Source organism: Siniperca chuatsi, linkage group LG13, assembly GCF_020085105.1.
Source record: "Siniperca chuatsi isolate FFG_IHB_CAS linkage group LG13, ASM2008510v1, whole genome shotgun sequence".
In the NCBI taxonomy this organism is placed as follows: domain Eukaryota; kingdom Metazoa; phylum Chordata; class Actinopteri; order Centrarchiformes; family Sinipercidae; genus Siniperca; species Siniperca chuatsi.
Window position 1 is genome coordinate 6,905,163 of NC_058054.1, and position 11,672 is coordinate 6,916,834.

At 39.8% G+C, this 11,672-nt stretch overlaps 2 protein-coding genes across 2 annotated transcripts; one reads left to right on the forward strand and one right to left on the reverse strand.

Moving 5' to 3' along the window:
• The first annotated feature begins 308 nt into the window (after positions 1-308).
• Positions 309-4,312, forward strand: sdr39u1 (short chain dehydrogenase/reductase family 39U, member 1). The gene is made up of 6 exons (XM_044220776.1): positions 309-471; positions 993-1,099; positions 1,325-1,407; positions 2,135-2,256; positions 2,383-2,535; positions 2,769-4,312. The coding sequence occupies exons 1-6, from the start codon at positions 450-452 to the stop codon at positions 3,194-3,196; spliced, it is 915 nt and encodes a 304-aa protein (XP_044076711.1). The 5' UTR covers positions 309-449; the 3' UTR covers positions 3,197-4,312.
• Positions 4,313-4,319: 7 nt separating this feature from the next.
• Positions 4,320-11,371, reverse strand: mettl17 (methyltransferase like 17). Its single transcript, XM_044220761.1, has 14 exons — positions 11,157-11,371; positions 9,395-9,536; positions 9,132-9,281; positions 8,941-9,028; positions 8,436-8,517; positions 8,159-8,232; positions 7,973-8,067; positions 7,788-7,858; positions 6,964-7,071; positions 6,701-6,769; positions 6,556-6,606; positions 6,362-6,454; positions 5,691-5,887; positions 4,320-4,577 (listed from the first exon to the last, which is right to left on the reverse strand). Exons 1-14 carry the CDS (start codon positions 11,223-11,225, stop codon positions 4,511-4,513), a joined length of 1,356 nt encoding a protein of 451 aa, XP_044076696.1. The 5' UTR covers positions 11,226-11,371; the 3' UTR covers positions 4,320-4,510.
• Positions 11,372-11,672: the final 301 nt, after the last annotated feature.

The following is an 11,672-nucleotide window of genomic DNA, read 5'->3' on the forward strand; positions in this document are numbered from 1 at the left end:
TTAGCAAACCAGTTAATGGTTCCAGCACTCCTGGAGCTACAGGAAGGATCCGAGCTAATTAAAAATGATCAATAATCTCACCAGATGGTATCCATTGCCTTGTCCTCACTTATTGGTATGAACTGTTTAAGTGAAACTTTAGAAATTAGCTTATTTAGCTGATTCACCACATTAACACACTTTGCTTTAGTCATTAAATATTAATAAATAAATGTATAGATAATCAGCTGTGTTTAAATAAACCCGAGAGTGAATCCACCTGTTCTTTTAAACCCCTCCCCCCGGTGCTGTTTTAAACTACAAAATGACGTGTATGCTTGGCTACGGAAGTGTTATGGGACCAAAAAGGCTGAAACACTGACTCCACTCTCAGAGTGGTACAGTTATAAAGAAACGGTGAAACCTGCAGCGACGTTCAGCTGTTTAATCCAACATTGGACGGCAATTTAATGACCATGAGAGTTTTAATAGGTATGTACGTTATTTAAGAATTATATCTTTTTCAAAAGTCGCTCGGAAAGGTCAATGTGACATAACGCTACCAGCTAGCTGTTAGCTAATGGCATCAATCAAGTGTATGTACCAGTAAGTTACGTGTGTATTTTGTTCGTCCAGAATATTACAGTGAACAGCGTGCCAGCTGTGTGATTAAACTTAGAAAACTGTCGTTGTGTTTTTTATTTAATAATGTTATCCAAAGCTAAGTTTGCTAAAGTGATGCCAAAAGTCCTGTTTTGTAAGCATGTATAGTACGCATGCGCACCGGTCTTACTAGCTTGGGCTTTTAGTGTGACAACCATAAAGTCTATGCTGACAAGTGACTGCATCCAATACATTGTGTATGCAAGTATCCATATTATATATTAGTAAAATTAGGATAAATATAACCTAAACTGTCTTTTCTCTCATTTATTGCAACTTGTAACTGATTCTGTGTGCATCTTTGGTTCTTCTGTTTGTATTGGCATTTCTCTATATTGTCTTCCTTGTAGGAGGGGGATCTGGCTTTGTGGGCCGTGAGTTGACTCGCCTGCTCAGAGACAAAGGTCATGAGGTCACAGTGATATCTCGCCAGCCTGGTCCAGGAAAGATAACTTGGGTATGATCTCAGGTTAATTCAGACTTGTAGTCAAACAGTAGGGACCAAGCTCATTTCTCATCTTGTGGAACTCCTGATTCATCACAGCGACTTTTACGTTCTAATGTCTATCGAATCGCATGACTTTCCCCTTCTTGCTGCATTGCAGATCACTGTACTTGTCTCCAAATCCAGAGTAATTTATATACTCTTGTGCTTTTTTTAATTCCCTCTGTGCTTCTGCAGGGTGAGTTGGAGTCTAGTGGCCTCCCACCATGTGAGGGCGCTGTCAACTTGGCTGGAGAGAATCTGATGAACCCACTAAGATGGTGAGCAATAAACAAATAGAACCTGGGTGACAACTTCATACAGCCACACTCTTTCGTCCAGTAGCTAATGCACTAAATAGTCAAAAGACTGTGGACATTCTTGTTCACAACTGTGGCCTGGGTCTGAGGATTTTCATGGCTAGTTTTTCTTGCCGCAGTTTGGGGAAGGTCCTTCCCTGTTTCAGCATGACAGTGCCCCCCTGCACAAAACCAGGTCCGTAAAGAAAAGGTTTTCTGAATTTAGTGTGGAAGAACTTGACTGGCCTGCAGAGAGCACTGACCTCAACCCCATCCAACACCTTTGGGATGCATTGGAACTCTTACTGCGAGCCAGACCCTATCACCCAACATCAGCGGCTGACTTTTTATGCTCTTGTGGCTGAATGGAAGCAAATCACTGCAGTCAGGATTCAAAATCTGGTGTAAAGACTTCCCAGGAGAGTGGTGGCTGTCATAGCAGCAGATTAATGTCTATAGTTTTGGAATGAGATGTTTAACAATCACATGTGGCTGTGATGTTCAGGTGTCCATACTTTTGGCCATGTAGTTTATTTGGCCTGCTCAGTTGTAGCTTTGAATTAATTGAATTTAAGTTTCAATTGATCAACTAAAAATTATTATATAATGGGCACTTAATTCTGCAATTTCTGTATAGAATGAGTATTGCTGTGGATGCTTTGCCAGCTGTTTTTAATGTAGCTGGATCTGTTTTTATTTGTGGTTTCAGGTGGAATGAAAGCTATAAAAAGGATTTGTTCTCCAGTCGTATCGACACTACAAAAACTCTGGCTCAAGCCATTGCTGCTTCCCCCAGTCCTCCTCACTCCTGGGTCCTGGTATCAGGTATAGGTAAGTCTCTTCCTAATAATAAAACTTGACATCCTGATTTGCTGCTAGTAGCAAGTCAGACCAGACAAATAATATAGATATAGTGACATCTGTTGTATATTTCTTACTTTGCTTTTTGTCCCACAGCTTGTTACAAACCCTGTCTGACAGCTCAGTATACAGAAGACAGTGAATGGACACCATTTGACCTCTTATCCAAACTTGTAAAAGAGTGGGAGGCCTCTGCACTTCTTCCTGAGAATGTGGCAAAAACCACCAAACAAGTCGTCATCAGGCCTGGTACGTACAAAAGTGCTTATTTCACTTTAAGTTACTGTAGAAATTCCTGGCAGTTTAATGCTCAGCAACCATCTATTGCAGCATCAGTAAGTTGCACATAGAGCTCTTGGGTTTTTTCATGTTTTGCACAAAAGGACAATAGTTGATGCATTGTTTGTTATTTGAGTCTACTTTACATTGTGATCCTAAGCATTTTGTGGTGGTTAACATCCATTCCTCCCTCCCTCCACCAGGGGTAGTATTGGGCCGCGATGGTGGTGCCATGAAGCAAATGCTGCTGCCCTTCTGGCTCGGCCTCGGGGGCACTCTGGGGTCAGGAAGACAGCCGTTTCCCTGGATCCACGTCTCGGACCTGGCAGGAATCATCGCCCACGCCCTGGAGCCCCCTGCTGACACTCCCTCCCCTTCACCACAAGTGTTCAACGGCGTCGCACCTGCACTGAACACCAACTACGAGTTCACTAAAGAACTGGGCCGGGTCCTGAGGAGGCCCACCATTTTTCCTGTGCCTGGCTTCGTCATTAACACCCTAATGGGCTCTGAGAGGGCCATGGTCCTCACGCAGGGCCAGAAAGTCATACCAAAGAGAACTCAAGAGGCCGGATTTCAGTACAAGTACCCGGACTTGACCTCAGCCCTGAAAGAGATTGTTGGGCGTTAACAGATGAATGTGAGCTGAATTAAGATTTTCTGTAATTCTGTGTTCATATTTACTGGATTACAAGAATATAAACAAATATGACGGCTCAACTTTAACAAGAACTCAGGATCACAAATGGGTGATGGCATCCTTGCATATATTAAGATGCACTGGGATCTGATTGTTCAAACTGGATTGCTCAACATTTAGAGTTGGTCAGGGAGACATTGAAGAACTACATAGCATGATAAAACTGCTTATGCAAATCGAATGGGATACAATTTCGAAGTCCATATCGCGATAGTCCACTTCTCTTGCTGTATGTAACATCACAGATCTGTATTTTGTCCTGTTCAGCAGAATCTGCCCTTTTCTTTCACATAAAGGACTCACGTGCCAAGTTTGAATAGCAGTCTGGATAATCTGGGGCAGTAGGGCTGCAACTAAAGGTTATTTTCATTATCGATTTAATCTGATTATTTTCTTGATTTAATCTATAAAACACCAGAGAACAGTTAAAAAAAAAAAATGTTCATCACAGTTTCCTAGAGCCCAAGGTGATGACATCAAATGTCTTGTTTTGTCTGACCAACATCGAAAATCTAAAGAGAATCAATTTACTGTAATGTAAGACAAGGAAAAGCAGAGAATTCTCACATTTGAGAACCTGGAACCATTAAATATATGGTAATTTTGCTTGAAAAGTGACTTAAACATTTATCCAAATAGTTGCCTATAAATTTTCTGTCAATCCACTACTTGACTAAATGTTGCAGCTCAGCTGGGCACTAGAGAAAAGGTCTGAACAGGGCTTTATAGGTCTTAGTGCTCTTCTTCATTTTGTTTCCCTTAAGCATTTATTCTTGCTGACAAAAGGGTGCGGTATTTTCTAAAAGATGCATACAAAATCTGCTTTCCTTCATTCCTCTTTGATCAGCAGACCCACTACAGTGTAATCATCCTTTTACGATCAGTGGTTCTTTTGGATTTTGGGATTCTTTCAGTAAAGGCATGTAATTTATCCAGATAGTCTCTGAATTTTAACAGAAACATACAGGAGGAATTGCAGCATGCTTGTTACAAGAAATTGACTATATTTTGATGAAGGTGGTGCACAATAAAGGTGGGTAAAGTACAGTAAGACTTGGTTATGACTTTTTATTGAAGTAATCAGAGGTTGTCAAATGAGTCAGTATTTTAACAATTCCAGTAAGGAAACACAAAGAAACTAAAATCTGAGTCCTTGGACAGCAGTCTTATCTTGGTTTTAGTGCGTTTCCATTGTTATAAAAGTCTAAAGAATGCGCGTCTTCCTCGCTGAATCATCATTCTGAATCACTCTTTCTGAATGATGGGCAGTTGATCTCCCCAGTCGCTGCTCCGAGCACAGCGGTACACATCTCTGATTAAAGGAAATTTAAAAAACAGTTTTCAGTCTAATGACACTGGGAAGCCATGATCAGAGAATGTAAACGGCGGATAACCAATGAGCTTAATTCAGTGTCCAATAAAAGCAGCATACCACTGTCATGACCCAAAGGGCTGGGCATCAATACTTTCATCAATATTTTGGTACAGAATCAGAAATGTGTCTGTGGCACCATGTATTGAAGTGCCAAATACCAAAAGCTGGCATTGAATGTCTGGTTGATTTGTACTCTTGTTTACTCTGATCAGATAGAATTTCTGAATTAAATCAAAATAAGAATTTTTGTACATTAATCTGATAATACCTCTAATAATAAATACTGCATATGTGTATCATAGACAGGGTATGAAACACCTGCCATTTGCTGGTAAAATCTGCCATCAAGTTTACGAAGTTTTGAAATGCTCACTTACAGTCAGCATTTGATGCCTTTTCTCAGGCATAGCTTCAAATGCTTTCCTGTCGTTTGAATGATATTTGCATTTCATGATGAATTATAAAGTTTAAAAGAAAAGGTAAACATGGTACTAAAACAGGCCGTGTGGTATTTCTCTATGAAAAATGCACGCTCGTCATTGTTGGAGGAATTATTGGCAGGTAAGTTGTTTTTAGTTTAGGGACTTTATGAAAAAATGGGTTGGGAGGGGGAATGAATCTAATTATTAAAAAGCAAGACCCTCCCTTGTATTATTTATATATTTTAGACCCTCCCCTTGATTTGGCAGACATAAGAAAATGGTGCAAAAAAACACACACAGAAATCCAGCCGCTCCCTGCAGCTGCTAAACAGACTGTTATTCGTCTCTGAATGAGTGAAAATAAAGCCCTGATACAGAGACAGGATAGCTTTCCTCGGCATGTAGCCAAACTCACTTTTCTGACTTTTTTTAAACAATAAATATTACAAGTGAAGAATGAAATAAAATAAAAAAATCTGGGATGAGAAAAAAGGGTGTTAAAACATCCTGCCCTGCTCTCCCAGAAATTTCAGACTACCCTCCCTTAAACAAAAAGAAGATCCCAAAGATTAGTAAACTGATGATGCTGCAGACGCGTTTGACAGTATGTGGGATGCAGGACCTTTACCTGCTGTGTTTTCGTGCTGTTACCACCAGGTGTTGTAGTTTTCCATCAGGGCAGCACATTCGGCAGTGGACGTGTCTTGTTCTGCGCTGCACCGGTGCGATCAGCCTGGCCCAGTCCACGCCTTCTGTTTCTGTCTCCGCTGGTTCTGTCCGAGTCAGAATCAAGTAGCTGAACTTCTCCGTCTGCCGGTCATTGTGCTGAGAAAAATAAATAAATAAGTGGAATCTATCTTTGCTTTGACTGCCTGTTTTTAAGTAGAAATCAATAACATTTTCATAGAATTAGTTAAAATTTTTGCTACCTTCTGTCTGTCACACTGTTGAGATTAAACTTCCCATCACCTGTCCTTTTCACCTCATGCAGTACTTATTGTTAGTGATTATTAGACAATTTTACAAAAAGTTCAAAAGCATGAGGAAGGAGGTCATGTTATAATCCTAAATCAAGTTTAACAAAGCAACAAACTGACTGATTTGACTCAAAAATATTAATTCAAGCTCCACTTATGAGCTTTTTCAGAAGCTTATATCAGTTGAAAGTTAGGTAAAAAGCTTGTAAATGAACCTTGAGGTTTTTTTTTTTTGGTCAAACTACTATTTCTGAGGTCAAGAATGAACTTTCATGCTTAACTAACTGGTGTTTGAAGAACGCAATCCAGAGTTTAATCTTACCCCGGGCAGAGGCAGAGGTTGGTACAGCTGCTGGAAGTTGCAGGGTGTGGTGGGCTCAACGGCCAGTTTAGGACACATCAGTTCATGAGGACACTGGAAAAACAAAACAATAGAGAGAAGATGCAAGAGGACTGTGACACTGCTGGTTGAAAGTGTGGCACGATATTTTAAACCAGCTGGGATTTAAAACGTACCGGAGCAAACACCGACGCTGGTCTGGTGTCATGGACTGTCTTCTCTTGTTTCTGGAGATAGAGAACTGTAAGTCATCAATCTGCTTCCATTAACAAATAATTAACAAAACAAAAGTGCTATATTATTATTACTATATTTGAATACATTCAGTAAAGTGTCTCTGGCCTCCATAAGCATCTGATGGCCCTCTTTGGTCCCATTTTCCACCAGCACCTATACCAAAAAAATGTAAAAAACATAATCAAATGTCATTAAATAAGATAGGACTTATAGGTAGCAGAATAGTTTTAAAGACAAGTTGCAATTTATACCCAAAATGTGTCAAATCTAGTATATATTCACTAAAGGTGCAAGGACAACAAAAGTAAATCAGCTATAGGTGAAGTTTTGTCGTTATTTCAACCAACCAGGTACGAGCTTGTCTTTCTCCACAGAGTGAGCACTGCCTCTTCTCGCTCCTTCCCATTTGGAAGCTCTGACAGGGTGAAGGCGGCGACCACCAAATCGAACTGCACCTGAAAGGAGAAGCACAGGACGGTCAGGGCTCCTCATCCTTGAGATGTATGTGAAGCTGCTGCATCAATTCAAAAAAGTACCAAGCACAAAACTAAATGTGAAAGAGGGAATCCTAAAGATGTTTCTCAACAGTGTGAGTAGCACTTGTAGTCCTGGACTTTTCTCTTTATGAAGTTTTGTATTTCTTTTCTTTTGTGTCGCAGTTTAGTCACGGAGGCCAACCCTGCTCATACTACCTACCCGGTTCTTCTTCTATTTATTGAAAAGATATTTTTTTAATGCTTTTGGAAGCATAAAAAACAAACTGTTGGAGTGAAGGTTTTTGTTAACAAAGATTGCTACTGCATTATTAGCAACAGACAGAAACAAAAACACATTTTCCTGAGACGTGGCTTTCGATATACAGTTTTTATGGCCAATCCAACTGCGATTATCATATATATTACTTAAATACATCTGGGTAATACTGGTTGCAGTTAAACTATTCATGCATGATGATGTGATCATTGGGGAAAAAATGAATCTTTTCACATCTGACATTAATGCAAGAAATGTCTCTTTTTTGTTGCATATACAGCAAAACTCTGAGTTTGAATCTTTGTTTGGAACTCAAAATTGAAGGCTAGAATATATTTTTTGAAGAAAATTTAACTTTCTAACACTGAATACAGAATGTGTTTTTGCTGAAATAAAAAAATTCAGGGGGGGGGGTTACCTTTGGAGAGACCGGGAGGAACTGTCTGAAATAGACTTGTTTGATGTGAGGTTCAGCTCTTTCGTCATCACCTGCTCAACAAAAAAACAAAACAAACAACGCTTAGATTTTCTGATCAAGTATTTGACAAAAGCCCAAACAAAAATGTTACAAATCAAAACTGATGGAAGTGTTTGTGCGTGCACCTTTGAGAAGTCGCTCTGCCAGAATGTTCATCGGCCCGGAGCTGTCCACACAGACCATCTCCTTCAAAGTGTCGCCCCAGCACGAGTGTGACGCCCTGTGGGAGAAGGAGAGAGACTCAGTTCTTACAGTAGTCTTGTAATTTACATGAAAACTCTCTTTATGTTGCACCAGTGTTTTACACTAACCAGGCAACAGTTCCCAGCCCTGAACCAAAATCGAGGAGAGACTGTGGGGCAAAAGAGGGATCCCTCTTCTTTATCTGAAATGATAAAACAGTCATTTAGGACAGACCCCCTAACACATCCAGGGGTCATAATCCTCAGTAATAAGGACATTTTGTTGGTAATGTTTTCATGCTTTACCACTATAAGTATACAAACGTGTTTTTTTGTGATCTGGGTAAACTGACTCTTTAATGATAGCCCTGGTGAGTTAGCTTATGATCTCCATCATCTTCATTACCTCATTTATAGCTCTCCTCACTGCTGCGTAGCCCCCAGCCAGCCGAGCCGCCATGTACACCACACCTAACTCTTCATCATACCTGAAACACAGAGAGTGAGCTGTATATAAACGCATCTACATCTCAAAACCAAGCAGGACAAAATCACGAGTGAAGAGAGGGTTAAAAAAAAACAACCTGTCGCTCCACCTCTGCCTTTGTTCAGAGTCTGATATACTAACATAATAAGTGTCTGAACTTTACATACAGCTAGTGTCAGCATGAAAAGTGAAAATGAGCTGCCAATGTACTTACCTTATAACAGGTTTAAAATGTTAAATAATGGTCAGCACTGGCACAAATCAGACTTGTATCTTGTCTTAAGGTGGGTAAAGAATGCTCTGTCTCCATTAGAAAGTAGTCACATTAATTGAGATTGTTTGTGTACACACTTATACTTTTAAAACTCCAGTAAATTCATGGATAGTATCCTTATATAAAAGAACAGATAAAAGCAAGTGTTACTTCATGGGAGTCCAGTGATATGTGGTTCTTCGGAGCTCTGAAAACACTTTCTTCCTGATGCGGTCTTCCAGCGCTTGTTCATCTATATCTGCAATATAAAGCACATTTACTTTTCTCTGGCTGCTGCATCATATAATCTGTATGCAGTTATTATACATCCATTATTATTTTATGATTCGTGTGTCACCCACCTCCTCTCTTCTCCATCGCTTTCTCCCAAAGTTGTTTCTCCAGGCTCACAGCTTTCTGCCTCAGAGTGAAATCGTCGACTGCTCGTTTTCTGCTCCACAGGAAGTTTGTGAGGCTATGAGTGCGGTCAGTCAGCCGGGTCACCTGAGCTCCTACAGGTGGAGAGATCGAAGAGTCGCATGGCATTTTGACTCATTTCAGGACCAGTGAAGCTACAGAAACATTTGGCGTACCAACTGATAGCCACATTCATAACTTAACCTACTGTGAATAATCGACCGTGCAGCCGTCTGCAGTTCCTCAGGAAGGCGCAGAGTTTTCAGGTTGGTCACACCTGGGTGCTTCCTGTGTACTTCTCCCTTTAGGAAATCTACCTGGGACTGTGGGTGTGCAGCTGCACTCATTCCCTGAGGATAAAAAATAAGCACAAATGTTTCTTTACCAACACTTTAAACGCTAGTGAGTTAACAGTAACCAACCTCCTTCTGGTCTTAGATTAAAGCAAAATAATAGACAGACAAGAAATACCATTAGATAGTTTTAGAACCAAGATTTTGGTATTCAATTTTATTCTGTAGTGAATCTAAGCATATTTTATTTATGATTTCTTCATTGATTAACTCACACTGAACCGCATAGATGTATTTTATCTATACACAGTTTTTAAATTGAATTTACAGGAAATCCACAAGGTCACAATGTATATTCCTATTGCCATATCTAATACATATACTGTATTAAATTGTTTTATCTGTATTATCCACCCCTACAAGCACATACTGTCTGAAGAGCATAGTAAAATTAACAACACAACAACAAACACCAGAAAACTCATAACAAAAATCATGCCGTAGTGTTTCAGAAGCTTGTTTTGTTAGATAGTTTGTTGTTGAGTGACTGAAGGACTGGATTCAGCACTCGCACATAAGTTGAAATCTTTTTCCACAAATAATTGAGTCAGACTGTGATTCAGAAATGCTCTGTCTGTAAAGCTTTTTGCAGAAAACACATTTATAAATATGTATATATACAGTATAAGTATATGATATATGCAATGTATATATCTATTGAGTTTTTACAGAAGCACCATAAAGATTATCCTCTGCCACTGTGCCACGGTGTGGTATGCCAGCTGCATCTACACAAGAAGGTTAGCAACATCAGTAAGGACCCAACGCACTCAGTTCACAGTCTGTTTGTCTCCTTGCCATCGGGGAAGAGATACAGATCCATCAAAGCCCGATCTAACAAACTGAGGAACAGTTTCTTCCCCAGAGCTGTAGTCTCCATCACCCCCACCCACCCATAGCTGTTGAGGACTGAGGACTGGACACTTTATTACATACAATACATATTACATCTGTAATATAAAATCTTCATACTACATTGTATCAATGTTATAATAACAAGTACCTCATTCATCGTGCAATACCTGTTATACTGCACCGTTACGGTTTACCTGCCATGCATAATTAGGCTATATACAGATAGAGCTCACATGTCTCTGTATTGTTTTTAACTATCTAATTTGTTGTGCAATACCTTTTTATATAGTGCCTTAATTTATTATATATAGATAGAGGACTCTACCTCATTATTTTTATCTTGTTTTCTATTGCTGCTGGTCTCTGAGAGTTACCAAACATAATTTCGTTGTATGCCTACAATGACAATAAAGTGTCTTATCTTATAATCGGTATTATAGTCTAATTGTAGCAAATAATATCTTAAGAAAACAATAATTAGCAGATTGTTTCGGGGACCACTATATTTACCAGTCAAAATCTAGGTGAGAAATGTTACATTGCGTTGACAAAAAGCAACGTATTCAAACAGGAACAGACTGCTATTCACAGATGAAGACATGTGATAAATTAATGAATAAGAACAGTAAGTTTACTCCTACATAAACTGCGCTGTGAACAGAGCTAAACTATACTCCGTTTGTTTATCTCAGTCCTGTTTTTAACTGTCTGACCTCCATGGTAAAGATGCTGCGTTCAATGACACTCACAAACTACACTCACCCTGCACATCATCTTCACGACAGTCGCCTTCTGGCAGAGGACACAGGCGCCATAGCTCCGTGATGCCATTTCTTCGGCGCCCGAACTGTGACTTCTTCTGTTTAAATGGCTCTAATTTTGAATTTAACTTTCATCCACACCGTGAAGACCACGGAGGCACGTTACGATTTTTTCTTTAACCAATCCTTCAACAAAATAATTCCGATCATCGGTTACGTCGGAACCTTTCGTCCCGAGGTTTTGTTCCACGAGCATATATAAGAGAGACCCCTCACTCTGCCCTTGTTTCCGGGTACAGTCCAACATCTCATCTCGAAGATATTAATTTTAGCATAGTATGGACACAATTACGCATAAGCACGACATATTAAAAGCCATTGCCAAAGTTGGACTATTTCTGATGAACTTTGAACATACTTTGAGCATCAAGCTCGACTTTGTTTCAGGTTTAGTGCTGAGATCGTTGCCATAGTAACGGCAATGCCTCCACGCTTTTTTTTTGACGAGGGTGTAGAG

Coding starts and splice junctions, on each gene's coding strand:
- mettl17 (XM_044220761.1), bottom strand. CDS start 11,225: ATGGCATCACGGAGCTATGGCGCCTGTGTCCTCTGCCAGAAGGCGACT. Junction 7,859..7,972: donor GGCAGAGCGACTTCTCAAAG/GTGCACGCACAA, acceptor TTTGTTGAGCAG/GTGATGACGAAAGAGCTGAA. Junction 5,888..6,361: donor AACCTCTGCCTCTGCCCGGG/GTAAGATTAAAC, acceptor TATTTTTCTCAG/CACAATGACCGGCAGACGGA.
- sdr39u1 (XM_044220776.1), top strand. CDS start 450: ATGACCATGAGAGTTTTAATAG. Junction 1,100..1,324: donor GTCCAGGAAAGATAACTTGG/GTATGATCTCAG, acceptor GTGCTTCTGCAG/GGTGAGTTGGAGTCTAGTGG. Junction 2,536..2,768: donor ACAAGTCGTCATCAGGCCTG/GTACGTACAAAA, acceptor TCCCTCCACCAG/GGGTAGTATTGGGCCGCGAT.